This window comes from Artibeus jamaicensis, unplaced genomic scaffold, assembly GCF_021234435.1.
Source record: "Artibeus jamaicensis isolate MK-2021 breed Jamaican fruit bat unplaced genomic scaffold, CSHL_Jam_final scaffold_847, whole genome shotgun sequence".
NCBI lineage: Eukaryota > Metazoa > Chordata > Mammalia > Chiroptera > Phyllostomidae > Artibeus > Artibeus jamaicensis.
Genome location: NW_026522057.1, coordinates 21,744,861 through 21,766,733, shown reverse-complemented (window position 1 = coordinate 21,766,733; position 21,873 = coordinate 21,744,861). Strand labels below are relative to the sequence as shown.

Genomic DNA, 21,873 nt, shown 5'->3' with positions numbered 1-21,873 from the left:
CGTGAAGCTCTCTGAGTCCCAGTTGCCCCATGAATAAGATGGACATAATACCATCCACCTTGAAGCATCCTGAGGAATGAGTGGACAGCTTGTGGGAAGCTTGACACACACACTGTGCTTGCTTCTGCCCCCCGCCTCCTGTCCAGTTTGGATGATTCCAATGTGACGGGGCGGGGGGGAGGGGGCCGAGATGGTGTGTCCACTGCCTGGGGCTGGGCCTGGATTGCCAGGGCTGGAGTCTCACCAACAACAGAAGTGAATAAAGATCACGCTTGGGCGGGACGGGAGACCCTGCGGAGCACTGACCACAGTGGGAGTCCATAGAGGCTCCATTCCAGCCCTCTAATTTTGTTCATGGGGAGGCTGAGGGGCGGGACTTGCCCAAGGCCACGCCCTGGGATGCGGTGGCCTCCGACTCCTTGTCCAGTGCTCTCTGCCCTTCCTGCAGCTTCATTCCCTCCCTCCCTTCCAGGTCTTCGTTTCCCTATGTTCTAGCTCCTTCCCTGGACGGTGATTTTCCACTCGTGAGTCCTCTGGGAGGTGACTCTATCCAGATCAAGTTCCTCCTCCTTCTTACCCAAGAGACAGGAAAAAATCTTGATTTTCTTCTGAAACTTCCCTAAAGGTAGTCACCAAGCAAACTCTGCTTTAAAAAACAAATCTTCCAGTGGAGGCCATCTCCCCTCTCCTGAGTGCGCTTCCTCCACGGCCCCTGCCCCAGGTTTGGAAATGGCCTTGAGGCTTTGCCTGGCTGCCCACCTGGCCTCTCAAGAGGCCCTGGACAGTACAGGCAGAGAGTAATCGCCCAGGTCCAGGCAGAGCTGCCGCCTCGCAGGGACCTCCCGGCCGTCAGGGCTCTCGGAGGGAAGGAGGCAGCGCCAGTCGGAACCCCCACTTCCCAGCTGGTGGCCGGAGCTTGGTGGGTACAGTGGGAGTGGGGGGCCATGCCTGCGAGGGCCTGGGAGCTCGGGCTCCGAGCCACGGACCTGGCTTCAAGTCTTGCTCTGCTACTCACTAGCTGGGTGTCCCTGGGCAAGTGGCTTCCTGTCCCCAGCCTCACTTTCTTAACCAGTAAAATGGGCTGTGGGAGGCATGCACAAGTTAACATTTATCCAGTGCTTAGTCTGGCTGGCACATCCTGGCTGCTCCGAACGTATTTGCTGTTGTTATTCTGAGTCCTGGTTTAGGTTTGGTTTTAGAAGGAGCTGGTTGGGCCCTGCCCCCTGGGAATCAGACAGACCTGGGTTTGATCCAGCTCTCACCAACCCTGGGAGTCTGTGCAGGGAAGAGGATTATACCTGCCAGGTGGGCGGTTACAGGGACAGTTGAGGCTGGTTAGCAGTGAGGTCCGGGGGGGCTGGGGTCTGTCTCTGGCTTTCAGACCCATGGACTTCCCGGTCCCTTTGCCTGCTGGTCTGGGCCACCCAGAGGAGGAGGCTAGGCTGCTATGGGGTAAACGGAGGTGCCGGCGTTGCTGGGTGTGTTATGCTCAGGCCTGTGCGGTGAGTTTTAGGGTTGGGTCACCCTGCTGAACACTCCCAAGGAGTGAGCCTCTGCTGCTTAGTAAAGGCAGCCCTAAAGGCGCTCGGCTAACTGCTGGTCCTTTTTCTTTCCTCGATAGGACACAGCTGTGATCACATGATGATGATGATAATGATGATAAAGTAGCCTGAAATAATAGTGACAGTAATGATGCTTTTTATTGTGTACCAGGCACTGGGCTAAACACCCAGGCCCATGTACTCACTCTTCCCGTCTCTAGGAAGTGGACACTGTCATTACCCATGACGCAGGTGGGAAACTGAGGCTGAGTGGTCAGGTGGCCAAGGTTTCATGTAGATAGTGTGTGTTCATTCAGGGCGGAGACTAGACCTGGGGCCTCTCCGATGGGAGGCCAGGTGTGGGCCGCTGCACCCCCCTTCAGGGATGGCGAGCTGCAGGTCTAAGCCCAGGACCTCGGACTTCAGCTCATGGTCAAGGTGCAGATGGCTCCCTGTGAACGATCTGATTGTTTGTGTGTTTACTTAAGAACTTCTCCTGCCCAGAGGCGCTCTCTAGCTTTTGGGACGGCAGTTTCTGAGTAGTTGGGGTGTTCCGTGGACAACACCTGGGGAGCCAAGCTGAGTGGCCTCGGTACTGCCGTGTGTGTGATTCTGGGGGAGGCCCCTTCTCTAGCGGTGGGAGCAGAGTAAAAGCAGCCCATGCTGAGGTCTTGTGATGGTAGAGGGGTGAGGAGGTGTTGCCCCACCTGTGGGCCAGCCCCCTGGGACAGCTGGCAGCTACATGCTTGTCCTCAAGGCTCAGCATGGAGCCAGGCACAGGGCGAATGCCAAGGACATCCCTGTAGAATGAATGGCGGGTACTGATGGACAGAAGGATGGGTGAGTGGGTCCGACAGGAGACTTTCAGTGTCTCTAAGAAGGTAATCAAAACACGAGTGGTGTGGAAATGGAATCTCTGGGCCTGGGCTCTGACTCTGGCAGCCGACAGGGGCCACGAGAAGGGAGTGAATCAGTGGCCTGAGGCCACACAGTCGGAGTCTCTGATCCTGCTGGCACTGATGGTGTCGGCTGCCACTTAACTGAGTGCTTCCCACACATTATCTCGTCTCCTGGGCACTGTAGCCCTTGAGACAGGGACTGCTGATGGCTTCCATTTGGCAGATTAGGAACCGAGGCTTAGAGGGTTGGGGTAGTTTACCCAAGATCTCACAGGGCTGGTGAGTGGCAGGGCTGGGGCTGACCCCCGCTGACCCCCCAGCCGTCCCTGGGAGCCGGCAGGGTTGGCCTGGCCTTTGCAGCCAGTGTACTCGTGACCGGCCCTTGCCCTTGCCGGGGGAACTGTGGCTGGAGGAGCAGCCTCGAGCGCCCAGTGGCCCCTGGCTTCCTGTGTTTCCCTGGACGCAGCCCACACCTCTCACGCCCACTCAGCACACGGCTGTGCACTCCGGCCTCCCGTGGAGTTGTTTGCTTTTCCTGCCGAGTTCGTGCCACCACAGGAGGGCCCCTGCCCTTTCAGCATTTCCTGTTGGGTCAGGCCTTTGGCTCCTGGCCTGGCTCCCAGGGGCCCCCCGGAGGTACCAGTTTTGCCCCTTCCTGGGCTTATCCCGACAAGATGGTCCATGCTGCCTGCTGGACCTGGACCCTGAGGGAAGCAGGTGGGCAGCTGGATTCCCAGAAGGACAGCCCATCATCCCTGGATGCATCAGGTGCTGACGGGGTCAGGCCAGGAGGAAGCTGGGCTCGGGAAGCAGCGTTTGCACAGAGTAGAGATGGGCTGGAGGGCCTGCCTGCAGCCTGGCCGCGGCCCTGTGGCTCCTGAGGCCTGTGGGAGGGGAGCAGAGGGAGCAGTGGACAAGGCTGGAGTGGCCTTTCCCGGAGGAAATTCTCCCTGGGGCACTCGAGGTTTTCTGGATTGTTGCAGACCCAGCCTGGAGTCGTTTGGAACTGGGGGCTTGGCCTTAAACTTGCCATTTTCCCAAATCCCAAGTGCCCTTAGCCTTTTGCGTCCTGTCCTGCAGGGCCCATGTGGGACCTGAGGCCTGACAGGGATCAGCTCCCCACAGTGGGGTCCCTTGTGGAAGACCTCCTGTGGCCCCTTTGCCAGTCCCTAAATCGGAAAAGCTGTACTTTTGCTTTTTCTGCTTTTTCATCCTGGGTAAGTGGATTTCCACACCAGAGATGCAGCCTTTGGATCGCAGGCCCTTTGGGAACCCAGTATAAAGGCCCCACGGTCTCTCCCCTGGAAAAGGTACGCCCTGCTCATTTGTGACAATGAGGACCCTCTCAGGAAGCTTGTGAGGTGCACCCCGGATCCCTGGAGCAGCAGGAGGACTCTGCCTCCTACAGCTTCCGTCGCTGGCTCCCGGCACAAAGAAGCTGCCATACCAACAGCTCGCATGTGCGCAGACTTCACGGTTTATGAGGCCTGTCCACGCTCGTCTCATTTTCGTTCTCGTAACTGTGGTAGGCAGAATGACGTCACCGCCCTCCCCCGGAGATGTCCGCGTTCCAATACCCGGAACCCGTGAAACGTTACCCTGTGTGACAAGGGGACTTTGCAGATGTGCTTACCTTAGGGATCCTGAAAGGGGGAGGCTTTCCTGGATTGTCCCGGTCAACCCACTGGACTCGCAGGGTTTCCTGTGAGAGGGAGGCCGGAAGGTCAGCGTCAGGAAAACACCAAAGAGGCCTTGCTCTTGGCTTCGAAGATGGAGGAGGGGCCCACGAGCCAAGGGGTACAGGCTGCTGGCAGGAGCTGGAGAAAGACAAGGGGGCTGACTGTCCCCCGGAGGGGGCCCAGCACTGCCAGGGCCCTGCCTTCAGTCTAGTGAAACCCATTTTGGATGTCGGACCTCCACGGCCGTCAGGTGATACATTTGCGTTGTGTAAGTCACCAAGCTTGTGGTAGTTTGTCCCAGCAGCGACAGGAGTAAGAGCAATAATTTGACACAACGGCCCTGGACAGAGGGAAGTATTACGGGGTCCATAGTGCAGACCCCCAGAGGTGCAGTCACGGGTCCGGGGGCTGGGCTGGCACCCGGCTGACAGCCCAGGTCAGGGTCTCCGTTCGCTCTTCCTGCACAGACCCCCCTGTCCACCCAGGGCAGGGCTGGGGCTGCCCTTGATCATTGTTCTTCCGGCTGGTGTCCTCCCCGCCCTTGACCTCCATCCTTGATCCTCTTATCATGCACATCCTTACTGAATGTCTGTGAGGTGGCAGGCACTGTGGCGGTGACCCAGGCAAACAGTCCCTGCCCTCGGATGGGGGTTGGGGGGCTGCTGTTCAGGGCAGGGTTGAGTTCTCCACACGTGCCCTGCCGGCTGTGTGTACAGGCTCTCGAGCCAGATGATGAAGGTCCGTCTGCAATCTCTACTTCTTATGCACCATCTTATTCAGTTCTGAGAGCTTCAGCTGCCTTATCTCATTGGTCCTCTCACAGGCGGGTCCTATTTACATATGCGGAAACAGGTGCCAAGAGGGCCTGTCATCAGCCCGAGGTCACAGGGCTGAGATGAGGCAGAGCCCAATCTGCTTCCAGAACCGGTCCTCCAACTTCTCCCTCGGAGATGTGGCTGGGACCCCACCCGCCCCGTCTGTCAGCTCCCCTGTGTATCAGCTCCTCCACCCAGGACCTCATCTGCTACATTTCCTCTCTGTTGAGTGGAACAATAGACCCACCTGATGAAGCCCTCGGGAGGAGGAAATGGGCTGTCAGGACAGATGCTTACTCAGTGAGCTGCCCTTCATCACTGTCCCCAAAGGGTGTGGGCCTGTCTGGAGCAGGACTCCAGAGCATGGGGACCCCCGCTGGCCAATGCATCACTTACCGTCACCTTAGATGTGTTTCCTTCCTTCCTTTCTCTTTCTTTCTCTCTTTCTTTCTTTCTTCCTTCCCTCTTTCTTTCTTTTTTTCTTCTCTCTCTTTCTTCTTTTTTCTTAGTAGTGCTTATGCATATTTATTGTAGAAAAGTTGGAAAGTACAGAAAATGATAGACTAAGAGTAAGCTTCACTTCTACCACTGCGTGTTTCTGCCCAACTGCTTTGCTGTGCACATGTACAAGTATACAGGTATTTATAGAACTGCGGTTTTATTACACATACTGTTTCATGGCTCACTTTGTGAGCTAATTACATAGTGTGAGCATTTTCCCATGGGAACCTGTGTTCTTTGGAACCCTGCAGGGTCCTTGATAAGTTATTACTGAGGGCACAGAGCCTGTGCACGGTCTGACTGTCTCACCCGGTGCTCTGGAGCCGTCGGGGAGGGAGGCGTGTGCACTGCAGAGCAGAGGGCCAGAGGCGTGGTCTGGACCAGCCTCTGGGGCTGCAGGGCCAGGCTCCTGGGTTGAGATGGTTCCCCAGGGGCTCTGGGTGCTCACTCCCCATAGGGGGCGGGCTGTGTTATGGATGCTGCTCAAGGGGCCCCTTTCCAGACTTCACCTGGGGGCTCCTCACTGCCCCTACTTACTGTAATAAGTGATGTGTGACCATGGTGGGGTGGCATAGGCAGGCACACTGGGCCCTGGAACCCTCCTGGATGTGAGCGGTGGCCTGGCCGCAGCGTGAGGAGATGGACGCACACAGGGACCCCGTAACTGGAGGAAGGGTGGGGGACAGGATGGGGACGGGAAGTAGCACACCAGGAGGACTGATTGTGTGCCGGACCCTGTGCTTAGGATTTTATGTGCCTTCTTCATTCACTGCATAGCGGAACCCTAAGAGGAAGGAGGTATTGTTACCCCATTTCACTGCTGTAGATGTTGAGGCACAGAGAGAGCTGAGTGCTTTACCTGCATTATCTCATTTCGTCCTCCCAGTAGGGAGTGAGTTGATTATTCACTCCATTCTACATCAGCGCCCAGACGTTCACTGACTGTCCCTGTGTGCAGCACCGAGTGGCGGAGCTGGGGTTCGATCCAGGTCTCTTTGCTCCGGGGTGTTCCCGTCACACCTCCAGCCCATGAGCCCCGGTTCTCAGCCCCGGCTGCACGTTGGACCCAGTGGAAGCTTTAAAGCCGCTGGTGCCGGGGCCCCTCTGGACCCACGGGTCAGAACTGCCCGGGCAGGGGCCTGGGCAACTGAAATGGGCAGCTGCCCGGAATCATCTGAGTGGACCCTCTGGCTTCAACATGTTACAGGAACTAGAGAGAAGGTGGCTTCATCTGGGTTTAATGTTTTTGCCTTTCTTTCATGTCTCTCGGACTTGGGGTTAGCGGACCCGGTGGCAGTGGGGCATTTTGGCCCAGGCGGGGCGCCGATCGAGCCGGCCGCCCTGGGCGGGCCCTCTGTCGAGGCCCTCCGAGTGGTGCTGCAGACCGGGCTGCACTCGGGGCCTTATAAGGCAGAGGTTATTCTGGTCCTCTGCATGGGCCGAAGGTGGAACTCCCCCCCTTCCCATTAGTCATACCTTGTCCTGGAAAAGGCCCCGGAATGCCCTGGGTGTGGGGCCGAGCTAGGAATCCTCAGACCGTTCTGGGTTTGGGGGGCTTCTCCTTGACTACCCTCGCTCTCTAGGCTCTGGGATGGGACCCTGTGGGATCTGCTGCCATGGAGATTTGCTGAGAACCTGGGGCCTGTTCCTGCAGCAGTGCGGCCTCTTGTCTTTAAAATAGGCCGGGGGCGGGGAAACATCAGCCACTGAGCGTCCACCGTAGGCCAGGGCTGACGGAATGGGGCCACCAGGACAGGGCAGGTCCTCGCTGTCACAGGATGCTCACTCCCTTCTTGTCCCCGGTTTGTTCCTGCAGACACAGGAGGCGGGCACAGAAAGTGCCCAGGGTGCCACGGTGGCCTTCTGGGGCACTTAACCGAGGTCTGGTCGGTGAACCTGTCACTGGGTGCCCAGGAGATGTCCTTTTGTCTGTCTCCCACCGCCTCTTTTTCATCCACCTTCTCATTCTCAGTCCCTCTCCGTAGACTTGGCACCTTTCCTTTATATCCGGTGGGCGGTGGCCCCACCTTGTCAGTCTGCTGCCATCTTAGATGCGGCCTCTCTCCTGTACAAGCCTTAGCAAGCAGGAAGCTCTGATAAGGGTGAGCTAATCGGCCTCTTATTGCTTTTTATGGCTCTTTTATTACCTGGGGAGGCCCCAGATGGAGTGTTTGCTTATAGGGAGAATCAGACTTCCCAGCCCCTCAGCTGCTGGGAGAGGCTGCCCATAGCTCCCTGCCCCTGCCCTGTGAGTGCAGGGTGGGCTGGTGGCCTTGGCTGGATGGGGGAGAAAGGAGGAGGCATCCGGGGCTCACTTCTTACCAGGCCCTTTCCCTCCCTTGCCTGGGAGGCCTTTTCCTCCGTCCGCATCTGCCCTGGCAGCTCCAGACTGGGGGCAGCAGAGCCTGTGTCGGAGCAAGCCTTTGCGGGCAAATTTCAGCTCTGTCGCTTGCTGGCCAGGTGGCCTGGGTCTAGGGGCCTGCCTGTTTGTGAAATAGTCGTAATAAGACATGCACTTGGTTCAGAGATTTAACACAGCCTGGGTGCAAAGTTGATGCCAGCAAAATGCAGGGCGGGGGTGGGTGGTGGTCTCTGGCCACCCTAGGAAGACCTGCCCACCCACAGGCACTGGTCTCTTCTCTCCCATGGAGCTCCCAGGGTCTCTGTTTGCCTCAACCATGGAGGCAGTGTGAGTGGGTGACTTTTCTGTGCTGTGGGACCCCCACTTCTCAGCCCAGGAAGCCGGGACCGGTACCTGGGCTGGCCGCTGCATGGAGTGAGCCCAGACTAGCTTCTCCGATGGTGCAGGCGGCTAAGCTCTGTGCTGTCTTGTACGATGGCCATGAGCCACAGGTGGCTATTTCAAGTGAAGCTGGTTAAAATTAAGTGCACCATGTTCTGGTTATGCGCAACCCAGAGGCTCATGTTTGCAGCCCCACCCTGAATTTTCCTATGTCATGAAGTATTTCCAGGTCTCTGCAAAAGCTGCCTGACCTCAGCCAAAAATACCCACCCACTCCCGCTGCCCCTTGACGCCGTCTTTAGAGCTTGTCCAGGACCTTCTCCAGTTGAACTGCACTGCAGCCCGGCAGCTGAGTGTTACAAGGCATGTCCAGTATTTTTGTTGCAGGATCTCTGCCGTGGACATTTTTGCCACGAGCATTTTTGCCACATAACAAATTGGCCATAAGGTAATTTTCCCATAGAAGAGATAAAATCATGACAAACAAAGGAGGGATATGAAAATGAGTAACAGGCCCTGGCCGGGTAGCTCGGTGGTTGAGAGCATCATTCTGTTGCACCAAATTGCAGGTTCGATCAGTGGGTGGGGCACGTACAAGGATCAACCAATGAATGTGTCAGTGAATAGAACAACAAATTGATGTTTCTCTCTCTAAAATCAATAAATAATAAAGCAAGGAATAGCAGAATTAAAAAGGCTACTGAGAAACACAAAAGATCTGAGTCTACCTAAAAGGTGTGTAGCTTCATGGTGGTCCTGTGCAAGTACCTGATTGTACTTTGTCGGTCACATCTGAGCACCTGGGTTCGTCCTGTGGGAAATGCGGGTTCCACTCTGCGCCCTCCGAGGCGGCTCTTGGTGCATCCTTTCCTCTCCTCCGGACATGGCGAGTTTCAAAATAAGCGGCCAACCTGTGGGTGGGTCGTCACCTGGGAGAAGTGCAAACTGTTTGAAGGGCACTGCTGTTTTGCTGTTTTTCCCGTCAGTTTGTCAATGGAGAGATGAAGCCAACTGACAACTGGCTCAAATACATTTTTAGTTTGTTGAAGGTGGTTGATTTGTCAGTGGAGAAAGGAAACCAACAACAACAAACCAACTGTATTTTATCCCTTTTTACGGCAGTATGGCCTTACGGCTAGTTAGTTTGATGGTGAAAATGTTTGTGGCAAAATGGCCAGCACCAAAGTACCTAGAACCATCACGATTTCTTTTGGACGAAGACTTGAACTTGTGTTTCTGACTCTATGCTGAGTGCTATTTGTCCCTTAAAAAAAGTGCTAAATAGTTTAGCGAGGGGCAGTGACCTTATGTCACGACAAATTCGTGACCTCGGTCAACACTTAGATGTAAGTTCCCTACTCCTGGTTGAAAGGGCATAAACTTTGTCGGCAGAGAGCCTGGGCTTCGGGTCCCAGCTTCCTCTGATGGCACCGAGTGACGCTGGGTAAGTCGTTCAGGCTTAGCCGTGAGCCCTGGCTTCCCCATCTGTGGCACAAGACTGATAAAACCTAATACGCGCTGTTGTGCAATGAAATATGGAAATACCAGGGTGGGCAAAAGCAGGTTTACATCTGTGAGTATGCAAAACAGAGTTTATTCTCGTTATTATTAATTAATGATTGTATTACCTGTACAGCATTCCGGCTGTAAACCCGCTTTTGCCCAACCTGTACAGGCAAAGTAGAGCAAGCAGCACCTCACAGGCGTGTCGTCATGGTCACTGGTTGTCACAGTTAATGTCTCAAAGCAACTTTCAACCAAACTCTGCCCGACTCTCTGCCCCGGCTGGTACGGTCGGGTTCTGTTTGGGTGTTTCGGAGCCGCTGTCTCCAGCCCCTTCACGGTGTCCCATTTGAGCAGTTGCTGGCTCATGGAGGCAGCTGGTAGGGGTTGGGGCTCAGGTGGCTTCCTTCGAATCCCAGCAGCCCCTCCTGGTGCAGACCAGCCCCGCCCCCTCTTGGCATTTACTTCCTGTCGGTGGAAAGCTTTACCCAGGGACTGAGTCCCACGCCCCAGGGTGGCACTGCTGACTTCTAGCTGTGAAACTGGAGCTGAGCTTGGCTTCTCCAATAGGTGACTTAGATCTGCATTGTCCTGTACAGTGGCCACTAGCCACATGGAGCTGTTTAAAATAAAATTAAGTTCCTTAGTCACAGTAGTCCCACCAGCCACATCCCAAGTGTCCAGCAGCCAGCCAAAGCTCAGGGGGCAGCAGACATGGACGTTTCCACGGTCACAGTTACCTGGCTCTGTTACCTGGGACGCAGTCGTCAGAGCCCCGCTTCGGGGTCAGGTGAGCGGGCTCCACAGTCTGGCTCTGCCCCTCACAGGCATGATCTTGGGTGGGTCCCTCTGCCTGCCGCCTGCCGGCAGGGAGGGTGAAGGCCGAGGGCCCACTCACAGGAGTGTTGCTCATTCTCCTCCCTCCCTCCTTGCACTGTTCTGGGCTTCATCTCCCTGTACCCCATCCTCTACTAAGGGCTCAGGGCGTTCAAGTCAATTTTTGACCTCCGTGGCTGCTGCCTTGGACAGTTGGAGGTCTCTACCCTCTGGATGGGCAGATGTGGCCCTTGTGTTTTGAGTGTGGGCTTTAAAACTCACACACACACACACACACACACACACACTCACACACTCTTTCAACTGGACTAGTCCCAGATTTACAGGAAAGTTGTATTGACAGCGCACAGAGTTCTGCCGACCCCCCTCACCCTGCTTTCTCATTGTTAACATCTTACGTGACCAGGGAACATTTGTCAAAACTAAGAGACCGTTCACCAAACTGCAGACTTTATCTGATTTCCGCCCATGTTTCTGCTCGTGTCCTTTTTCTGCTCCAGGACCCCATCCAGGGTCCCAGGTTGCATGTAGGTGTCATGTAGCCTGCTCTGGTCTGCGACAGTTTCTCAGGTTCCTCTTGGTTTTTATGGTCTTGGTGGCATTGAACAGTGACGGGCAGGTATTTTGTAGAGTGTCCCCCCGTCTGGGCTTGTCTGGCACTTTTCTCCTGGTGGGACTGGGGTTATGGGCTCGGGGAGGACGCCTGCACAGGAGGTGTCCTTCTCATGTTGCGTCACGTCAGGGGTCCGTGGTGCCTGGGTGACATCGCTGGAGATGGTTGCATGATTGGTTGGTCTGGGTGGGGTCTGCTGTATCCCACTGTGTCCTTTGGCACGTCCGCTCCCGGGGAGCGAGTGCCTGAGTCCAGCCCGTTCTCAGGTGTGTGGGGGATTAAGCTGTGTCTTCCACTCGTGGTTTTGCAAACCTTTTCAAGTCCTCATTTCTCCCAGGAGGCGGGCCCCCCCCCCCCCAGCCCTGGTCTCCGACTCTTTGTGGGAGAACAAGGGGGAGATGGAGGCTCCCAGGGAGCCTGTGTCAGAGGGAAGACCGGTGCCCGTACCTGGGGAGCACTTGGCCTTGACTGCCGTGCTGTATGTGATCTTTCTGCAGTTAAAGCAGCAGGTTGGCCTGTGGTGCCTTCTAATGATGAGGAAGGGGCTTGTCCAAAGCCTCCACAGCTTCCTGACTGATGGCCTTGGGGGCCACGGCTCCTGTCCTCAGCCTGCCCCTGCCCATCACGAGTGCCACCGTTCTGCTGAGGGGTTGCTGGAGACTTCGATAGCAGGCTTTATCTGTCTCTCCTGCCATCAGAAGCTCTGTCCCCCTCCCTTTTGGCTCACTGGCACTGCGTCTCGGCCCACAGGGTGCTGGCCGTGGTGAGCAATGGAGAGGCTGTGGACACAGCTGTGCCTGGGGTCCGGCGCTCCAGTTGGAAGCAGAAGAGCTCCCGTCGCAGTAAGTCCCCTGCCCCGCCCCAGGCCTCGGCCCCAGGAGAGTGGTGCCAGGATAACTTCAGGGTCCCTTACTCTAGGCTGAGAGCGCTGACATGGGCCCGCACGAGCTCATGTCCTCATTGGGTGGGCTGGGTGGCAGTTCAGAGGTGGACAGGACGCTGCCCATGCTTGATGGTTGCCCCCATTTGTCCTGAGAGCCTCGGTCCAGGAGCGGACCACACATTCAGCTGTTTACCGGTTCCCCAGAGACTTCCGCAACAGTTGCTGGGTGTCCCCCTGTGACCAAGACGAGTTTCCTCTGGGAGCAGGGCCAGGCACACAGTCAGGCAGTCACGGCGGAGAGGGCAGGTGGCGGAGCGGGGAGAACCCACGAATCCTGAAGGCAGAGAGCCAGGGAGTGGGGCTCAGGGAAAGGGTGTCCAGGCAGACGGGACACATGGCACTGGGGATCAGTGAGCACCAAGGCACCACGGGGACGATGGGCCGGGCTGCCATCTCTCTGCTCCTCCTGGGCCTCAGGGGTCATCCTTTTTTGAAGGCAACTGGGAGCCAGGAGAGGCCTGCTGCAGCGGCAGCCACGTTTGCATTTCAATTCAGTCACCGTGGGGTGGGGGCGTAGCTAGGAGACGGGAGAGACAGGGTGGGGTGGGCTGCATCCCAGTGAGGAGGCTGGTCAGAGAGGGAGGCCATGGCCAGACAGAGGTGGGTGGGTCTGCAGCCATGGGGGAGGTAGAGTCCGTGGAGTGGGGAAGTGGTTGGAGGACCAGGCTCCGACAGGGCCCTGGGGCCCTGCGACAGCTGGAAGCATCCCAGTTAGAATGGCGGGGACTTCAGAGGCTATCATGTCCCATGCCTTTCTGGAGGGCCGTGGGGTGAGGACAGGCTCCCATCAGGGGTGGGGACTGGCGTTCAAAACCCTTGCTCTGCAGGGGCCCTATGCCCCTAAAGAGAGCAGAGAGTGGGCACACAGTTTTGGGGGGTGACCTTGAATTCTGTATCTAGGGGGCTGCTAACCTGGCCAGGTGCATGCCCTGCCCTGCTGACTGACCTCCCAGTGAAATGTGTGGGGAGGACTGTGCTCATTTGCTGACTTCACCTATCAGGGCTCTGCTGGCTGAGTTTGGGGGGCTCTTCTTAGTCCCACTCTCCAAATCCAGCCTCCTCCCCTTATTTCCACTACCCACCAGAGCTGGTTTGCCCTTCACTGCCTCAGGCTGGGAGGTGGCCCCTTCTAGGGTAGTGCTGGAGGCCTGGGCAACGAAAGATGCTCCCGGCCCCAGGTGCTGGGTCTGCCTCCTGCTCCCGCAGGTGCTCACAGCAGCTGCCTGTCAGCCAGATGGGCAGGCCTGTGGGTGGCAGGAAGGCAAGTGGGGTCTGTCCCTGTCGCTGGGAGGGTGCCTTGGAGAGGCTGGGGGCGGGGAGAAGGAGCTGAACCAGTGTCCTCGGAGAGCCGCGGGGCAGGCGCTCCCCAGGGCCCAGGCCGCCTGATGCTGGCCCGGGAGCTGCCAGCTGGTGCAGCCTGATGTCAGTCTGGCCGCCGCCTCCGCCTGGGCCGCCGCAGCCTTATTCGTGCTCTTTCCCTCCCCCTTCTCTGCTCCCAGTCGACCGGTTCACTTTCCCTGCCTTGGAAGAAGATGTGATTTACGACGACGTCCCGTGTGAGAACCTGGATGCGCTTCAACCCGGTAGGGTTCCTTTCACGCTTCCTCGCTTCTCTGGGGATGCGGTGGGAGGGGTGGGAACTGGGTAGGGTCGTCTTCCATTTCCTCCCTCCCCACGCAGCCCATTGCCCCTCCTTCCTGCTTTTAAAAACTGCTTGTAGTCCTCCAGGGAGACTCTGGAGATGGCTGGGGGCGGGGCTGGGTGGGGGCGGGGCCTGGTGGGGGCGGGGTTAGGGCCTCGGGCCTGGGGGCTCTCTGGCTGAGGGCCCCTACCCTCCAAGTCCTTTCTCCTCTCCAAACCTGGATTCCTCCCTCAGGACACCAGGGTAGTAGTCTGGGCTTCCCAGGCCTGCAGGGTAAGGGACAGCTGGTTAAAGCTGAGTGGTGAAGCCTGCTCCTTGCTCTGGGGTGAGGCCCTCAGTGGGCCAGGAGGGCGGGGAGACGGTGGCCTCAGCAGGAACCCTGGTGGAGGGGTGTGAGCCCTGCTGGAGCTGGGCCCTGCTTACTCATCCTGGGGGAGGAGTATTTGTCATCAGTCCATCTTTGCTTGAACACATTAGGCCAGCAATGCTTATGTTTGTCTCCTGTACTCTGTTTCGAATCTTTGATTTGGGATATATTACGTCCTCGTTCTGCAAAGAAATTGCAGAGGCAGGCTAGGGATTCGAACCCAGGCCATTCTGACTTCAAGTCCAGTGCTGTCCCCTACCCCAGGACTATGTGGGCCATATCTTATGGCAGACGAAGTGTATTTGCTCCCACTGTTCAATCAACCTCACGAGGTTGGCAGGGCTGGGCTCATGGCTCCCCAGCTGACAGTCACATCAGTGACGTCAAGCCACCAGCCCCAGATCGCACAGTCAGGGCTTTACGGCACCTGCCTGACTCTGCTTTTCCCACCACCGCTATTTTGCCTGCTTTTGGGGGCTCCCCGTGTCGGGGAAACACAGCCCCTGCTTTTGAGGAGCTTCACCATCCTGGGGCCACGTGTGGTCCAGTGGGAAAGACGGACAGACATGACAAGACCTGAGGGCCCCCAGAGCCACACTCCTGACTCCTGTCCCAGCAACAGGGACAGATGGGCCAAGGACAGGCGCCTCCCTTTGCAAGCCCAGGAGGTTGCTTGACATCCCTGCTTGTAGTTCACTTGAACCCAGGAGAGGCCGGGAAAGGGCGCACGGAACAGGGAGGGCGGGGGTCTTGCAGGAACGTCCCAACCCAGGGGACCTGGGGCCTGAGACCAGGCGTTTAACCTCTTTGGGCTGTTTTCCCACCTGAATTAAGTCAAGCAGCTAACTACTTGGTCCCTATTCTGCCCTGAGCACTGTCGTGTCCCCAGGGTGTGGGGACAGGGCATGCTCTTGCCCTCGGCAGTTCACCCTGAGGTGGCAGCAGCCTTGGCGCCCCAGCACTGAGCCTGCAGACTGAGGCCCCACGGGCAAGGCCGTGGGAGGGCTGAGCAAGACGAGGCTGTGGCCGGCCCCTGTAGGTCCGCTACACGGGGTCACTGGCGCTGTTAGCATTGCACCCGTCAGCACAGGCCTGCGTGGACTGATGTGGGCTCAGCGGCACTGGGAGAGGAGGTTGTCAGCCACCATGCAGGCCAGTGGACACTCGCAGCCCTGGGTTCAGGTCTTGGCTCTGCCACTGATTAGGGCGGAGGAGTCTGGTTTCTTCACGTAAAATCAGAATGCCATCCTGACCTCGCCGGACTTCGGGGAGGGTCACACCAGGACAAGGGGCCTTTGATCTTGAGTCTTCCAGTGAAACCAGAGGCCCCAGGAAGTGGAGGGCGGGGGCCAGGACCACCATGATGCCCCCAGTGACTGGGGCATCTGGTGACACTGTGTCCACCAGAGAGAGTCTTTGTAGATGAGCCCAGGGTAGTCCTCAGGATGGAAGGGCTTCGGCAGAAAGCTGTGCGATGAATGGATGGAACCCGGCCTACAAGTCTGCAGCCCCCTCCCCATTTGCTGCCTGACCCTGGGCAAGTCCCAGGACCTTTTGGGGTCCTGTTTTCTCCTCTGTCTCATAGGAGGGGTGGTCATTTGCACCCTGCTGACCCAAGAATTGGTGGGCCTTCCACTGCAGTAATAGGACCATCCACCCAGCCCTGTGAAGGTCACAGGCTAGTCACCAGCTGCTCCACGCCCTGGAGACATTAGTCACTATTATTCTTTTGCTTAAAAATAACCTCATGCTCTCTCCTGATCCTGGGACCTGAGTCTCTGGCTAAGCCTCAGTGCGTCTCTTTTGTTCTTTGGCTGACAGTCTTCCAGACCCTCCCCCCCCCCAGCTTTCCTGTGGGGTGCAGGTGGGGTCTTGAGGCCAGCGTGATGACACCAAGCCCACCCAGGGCCCCCATGAGTAAAGATCAGCTGCTGTCTGCTGGAGCTTTACGCGTGTGTTTTATTTATGCCACCTTTTAGCTTGTTATCATTGCCCCCATTTTTGGAGAGGTTTTGGAGCTTGGCCTCACTTCTGTGAGGTGTGCAGTTCAGTTCTGCAAGCACCAGGCTCAAGTGAATCCCCAGGGGCTGAAGGTGAGGCCTGAGGTCTCCCAGTGGTGGAGCTGGGGTAGGGCCGGGCCCCCCGTGTTGCCGTCCGGGGACAGTGTCTTCGCACCTCTGCCTGGAAGCAGCACCTCGCACCCGACTTGACAGAGATCCCAGGAGTGCCCAGGTCCTGGTGGCACCTGTCTGTCTAGGTGGCACCAGGAGAGCCCAGGAGCAGGTCTTTGTCCCCAAGCTTTTGGTTTAAGGCATTTCCTGTGGGGCTTTGGACTCTGGACCAGGTGCGCCCCCTACTGGATACTCTTGGACCCTTGCGGGAAACTCAGGTTTGGGGTCAGGGTGTCGGCTCATTTGATGCCTGACCATCTCTGTTTTGCCCCCAGCACGCTGAGGCCAGAGCTGAGGGCCCGACTTAGTCCTAGGCCTTCTCTTTATAGGAGCCCTGGCCGGGTGGCTCAGTTGGTTAGAGCATCGTCCTAATGTGCCAGGGTTGTGGGTTTGATCCTGGTCAGGGCACGTACCAGAATCAACCAATGAATGTGTAAATAAGCGGCACAACAAATTGATGTTTCTCTCTCTCTCTCCTTTACCCTTCTCTAAAAATCAATCAATAAATTTAAAATATGCCTGGGAGGCCCAGGAGGGGCGCTCAGAGCCCAGGAAATAATGCTGACAGTGGGAGGAAGTTACTGAGCCTGGTTGTGCGTCTGGCACAAGGCTTGTGCTTTTCTCCATTTTCTCGCATCCTCCTCACTTTACTGGGTGGATGTTGTGTTGCTGTCACCTCTGTTTTGTGGACGAGGGAGCAGAGGTGGAGCTCCAGGGCCAAACCACACGCCCCCCTACCCACCCTCTCAGCGGCACACCAGGGCTCAGACTGGGTCTGGTGGGCTTGGCCTCGGAGCCCCCGCTCACCAGCCCTGTCCCTTGGCCAACAGGGGCAGAGAGAAACCTGCTCTACGAGGATGTGCACCGGGACGGGGTGCCCCGGGAGACGGAGGACCTAGGCTGGAGCTCCAGCGAGTTTGAGAGCTACAGTGAGGACTCAGGGGAGGAGGCCAAGCCGGAGGCAGAGCCTGCCAAGCACAGAGTGTCCTTCCAGCCCAAGGTGAGGAGTTGGGGTGCCCTTCCAGCCAGGGCACTGCCTCGGGGAGTGGTGAGGGTGGTGAGAGCCAGTGGTGCTCAGGCATGTGTGAGAGAGGAGGTGACCCAGGCGTCCTGAAACAAGAGATAACCTGCCGACATTGCTGTTTGGCTGTGGGCAGCCCTAACCCTGGGATAGGCGTGGTCCATGCCAGGTGCCCGTCTATGGCAGATCCCGGCATTGACCGCAATGCTCACGTGCTCAGATCGGGCTTCAGAATCCGCCTCAACACAGGGCTCCAGGCAGCCTAGCCAGCTGATTATAGTTGGCACTTAGACCAAATCAGTTTGATCCTCCTGCCTTGCACTGGCCTGTGTTCTTGGACCAGTCCGAGACCTCCAGTCTCTGCCGGGGGAGGTGGGCAGGCGGGGGCTGCCGTGGCTGAGGCAGAGCTGCCCGAAACGCTTCTTCCCACGGCCTGCCAAAATGCTGTCGAGGCTTTGGTTTCTTCTGCTGATCTCAGGGAGGGAGCCACAGAGAACTCGAGGAGATGCGTTGGCTGGGTCCCCTTTCCTGTGCCAGCCTCACTCATCCCATTTATTATATAGAAGCCCCTGGAAGGCAGATCCTGTCCCTGCTGAGATCAGGGGTTTAATGGGAGCAGCCTCTTACAGGCAGGCCCTGACCAACCAGAGGTGACTGGGTCCCCCTTGGGCTTTTTTTTGAAAAGACACAGACAGGCAGGTGAGTTCCGCCTGTTGGCCAGTCCTGCCTGAAGGCGGGGCAGGGGCAAGGCAGGGGATCCCCTCTGGGAGAGGAGTGCCAGCCAAAGAGTCTTCAGACAGACTTTCCTCAGATCAAGAAGGGCTCCCCAAGTCCTCGGGAAACCGGGAAGCTGAGCAGGCCTCTCCTGAACCCTGGTCCTCTCGTGGCTGGGCCTCCATGGGCTGGGCCTCCGAAGATGGCCTTGACATTTTGCTAGCAAAAATGTTAATATCTGTGACATCTACTGTGTCGCCAGTCCACATCTTAGGGTATGGGCTGGGGTACATGGGCCCGGAAAGGCCCAACCAGGCTTGGGGAGCCTTTGTGGTCTAGGAAGGGGTACCGAAAATGAAGCAGTTTGTCAAAAATGAAGACACAAGCCTTCCTGTAAACACGAGCCCCTGTACCTGTGGCCGCCTGCCCAACTCAGGCCGGACCTGGTGGGGCTGGTCAGAGGAGGGTCTAAGAGAGTGGAGCTGGGAGTGTGGGTGCAGACGCCAGAGGGGATGGGCGGGGGTCTTGGGCTGAAGGAATGGCCCAGGTGGAAGCCCAGGAACAGGCTGTCCCTGCTCTTTCCTCAGAAAGGGGCAGCTTGCACTGCTTTAGGAGAGAAAGGGGGCTTCAGTTATAAAGCCCCCGTGTCCCCCGGGCAGCCTTTCTGTGGGAGGGCAGGATGGGTAGGTCTGAGCCCTGCCCTGAGTCAGTGGGAGCAAGCAGACATGATGCCTGGGCCAGCCCTTATTCTCCACCTCTGGTTGTCCCTCCTAAACCCCCACAGTCCCTGTTCCAGCCCCTGCCTTTTTGCTGGGCACGGGGAGGGCACCAAAGGTACCTCTCATTGCTCAGGAGGCAGAAGGATGCTGAGTTGGGGCCCTCTAGTGGTGGCCCTCAGACATGCATGGGCACTGGGGTCACAGTAGCTAGTTGAAACGGCAGATGCCAGGGTTTCCTTCTCCCAGGGACTCTGGTTCAGGTGTGGCAGGGCCATCTGCCTATTAACCAGAGCTCTGCCCGCAGGGGATGCCAGGGGCCCAGGGAGCATTCTGAGAATGCTATGCTGGCCCCCACCTGGGGCCTCTGGCTGCTGCCTTGAGCTCAGCACACCCTGAGGCTGGGGCTCTGGGCTCTTCCTCAGCAGATAAACAATTGGGCAGAGTTCTTGGCATTTCTAACTACTTTTTCTCGGGCTGTGGGAAAGGCCCTCCCGCTCCCTGAACTGCAGGCTCCCCGGGGCCCTTCCTCGGGTACCCACCTCTGTCTGGGACCGCCCCCCCCCGCCCCGCCCGCTGTCCCACACCGAACTCTGCCTGCCGTGCTCTGTCCCCCAAACTTCTTGGGACACACCTGCTGCTGCAGCTGGCACTGCAGTGGCTGCGTGTTTCGGGGCCACTGCTGCTGGGCTCTGGGTTGTGTGGCTGTGAGGCACTGGGCAGCAGAGACCTGGGGAAGTGTTTTGTTCTGTCCTTGGACACCGAGTGGGGGACTGGGATCCTGCCCAGCTGCGAGAGAACTGGTGGGTTCCTCCTTCAGGCGTCTTGAGGGGCCAGCTCTCAGGGGGTGAATTTTTGCTGATGAAAGTGACAGAGGGGTCTGTAGCGGGACCTCCTTGGAAGCTGCTGACCCAGGGTAAGCAGGAGCCCGATCCTCTTATGTTAGTAAGTACCTGCTGGCTGCCACCCCTGGCCAGTGGCAGTTATTTCTTTCTCCTGGTTATGGAGTGGGCTGCATTCCAGAAGTTCACTGTGGGGTGAACTTTTCCACTTCCCGATGGTGACTTCCTCATAAGCAAAGTCACTGCGATCCAGCTGGTCAGCGCACAGGGCAGAAAAGCCAGTTCTGACCTCAGGCTTATTTGCCACCCTGCTCTGATCTGGCCAGTTCTGCAGATGCCTTCTGCTCCTGGTTCTTCTGACCTAAGAGAGGTGGAGGGCATTGGACGGCCCACGCGGGCTTCATGATTTTACTGCCTCAATGTCATTTACAGATAAAACAGGATGCAGGACACATTTCGTACTCCCCAGCTTTGGGGAGCACTGAGCAACTCAGTGTAGTATCTCTGCCCTGTTACTTCTTTGTGTAACAATCACAAACCTGTGTGGTCCGACTTACAAAGCAGTTTCATTTATTTTTTGTCGTACCCTAGAGTGGTCGGTATTATTGGCATTAAGAGTCTCATTTTATTCATCAGAGAAATGAGCGACAGAGTCTCAGAGAGGTTAGATGATGTGGTCAGGGCCACATAGCCAGTTAGTGACAGAGCCATATCTCATATCTCATCACATATAATTTGAAAGAAAATGCCTTATTTACCCATCCATCCATCCATCCATCCATCCACCCGCCCATCCACCCATCCACCCACCCATCCATCCATCTATCCATCCATCCATCCATCCATCCATGCATCCATCCATCCATCTACCCGCCCATCCATCCATCCATCCGCCCACCCATCCATCCATCCATCCATCCATCCATCCATCCATCCATCCATCCGCCCATCCATCCATCCATCCATCCATCCATCCACCCACCCATCCATCCACCCACCCATCCATCCACCCACCCATCCACCCACCCATCCACCCGCCCATCCATCCATCCATCCATCCATCCATCCATCCATCCATCCATCCACCCACCCATCCACCCGCCCATCCATCCATCCATCCATCCATCCATCCATCCATCCATCCACCCACCCACCCATCCACCCACCCACCCATCCACCCACCCACCCATCCACCCACCCATCCATCCACCCATCTACCCGCCCACCCACCCACCCACCCACCCATCCATCCACCCACCCATCCATCCATCCACCCATCCATCCACCTATCCATCCATCCATCCATCCACCCGCCCATCCATCCATCCATCAATCCATCCATCCATCCATCCACCCATCCATCCATCCATCCATCCATCCATCCATCCATCCATCCATCCGCCCATCCATCCATCCATCCATCCATCCATCCATCCATCCATCCGCCCATCCATCCATCCATCCATCCATCCATCCATCCATCCATCCACCCATCCACCCGCCCATCCATCCATCCATCCATCCATCCATCCATCCATCCATCCACCCACCCATCCATCCACCCACCCATCCACCCACCCACCCACCCACCCACCCACCCATCCATCCACCCACCCATCCATCCACCCACCCATCCATCCATCCATCCATCCACCCGCCCATCCATCCATCCATCAATCCATCCATCCATCCATCCGCCCATCCATCCACCCACCCACCCATCCATCCACCCACCCATCCACCCACCCATCCACCCGCCCACCCATCCATCCACCCGCCCATCCATCCACCCACCCACCCATCCACCCACCCACCCATCCACCCACCCATCCATCCACCCATCTACCCGCCCACCCATCCACCCACCCACCTATCCATCCACCCACCCATCCGCCCATCCATCCATCCATCCATCCATCCATCCATCCATCCATCCATCCATCCATTCACCCATCCACCCACCCATCCACCCACCCATCCACCCATTCATCCACCCATCCATCCATCCATCCATCCATCCATCCATCCATCCACCCACCCATCCATCTACCCATCCATTCATCCCTTCAACAGATATTGAGCACCCATTTGCATAAGATAGTATGATGGTAGCTCTGGGCTTCACGTGTATTGCCCATTTCATCTTCTCAAGAGCCCTGTGAAGTAGGTGGCCTCATGGCCAGTCCACCAGTGGGGAAGCTATAACTCAGAGGGGTGAAGAGACTTTTCCAGCTACAAGCAGGGAGTGGTGATGTGAACGCAGGCTCGCCTGCCTTCCGAAGGTCGTACTCTTGATTTCTCTGCTCGTCTGCTTCTCTAGGAGACC

General features: G+C 57.3%; 1 protein-coding gene across 8 annotated transcripts in view; it reads left to right on the top strand.

Annotated features, from left to right (window-relative positions):
• ARHGEF10L (Rho guanine nucleotide exchange factor 10 like) overlaps window positions 1-21,873 on the top strand; it is a 137,537-nt gene that overhangs the window by 43,708 nt on the left and 71,956 nt on the right. For all 8 annotated transcript variants that reach the window (XM_053660203.1, XM_053660200.1, XM_053660202.1 and 5 more), the window contains 3 exons: window positions 11,882-11,973; window positions 13,574-13,657; window positions 17,085-17,254. In XM_053660203.1, coding sequence (XP_053516178.1) covers window positions 11,882-11,973; window positions 13,574-13,657; window positions 17,085-17,254 — 346 coding nt within the window. The remainder of the gene's footprint in view (window positions 1-11,881; window positions 11,974-13,573; window positions 13,658-17,084; window positions 17,255-21,873) is intronic.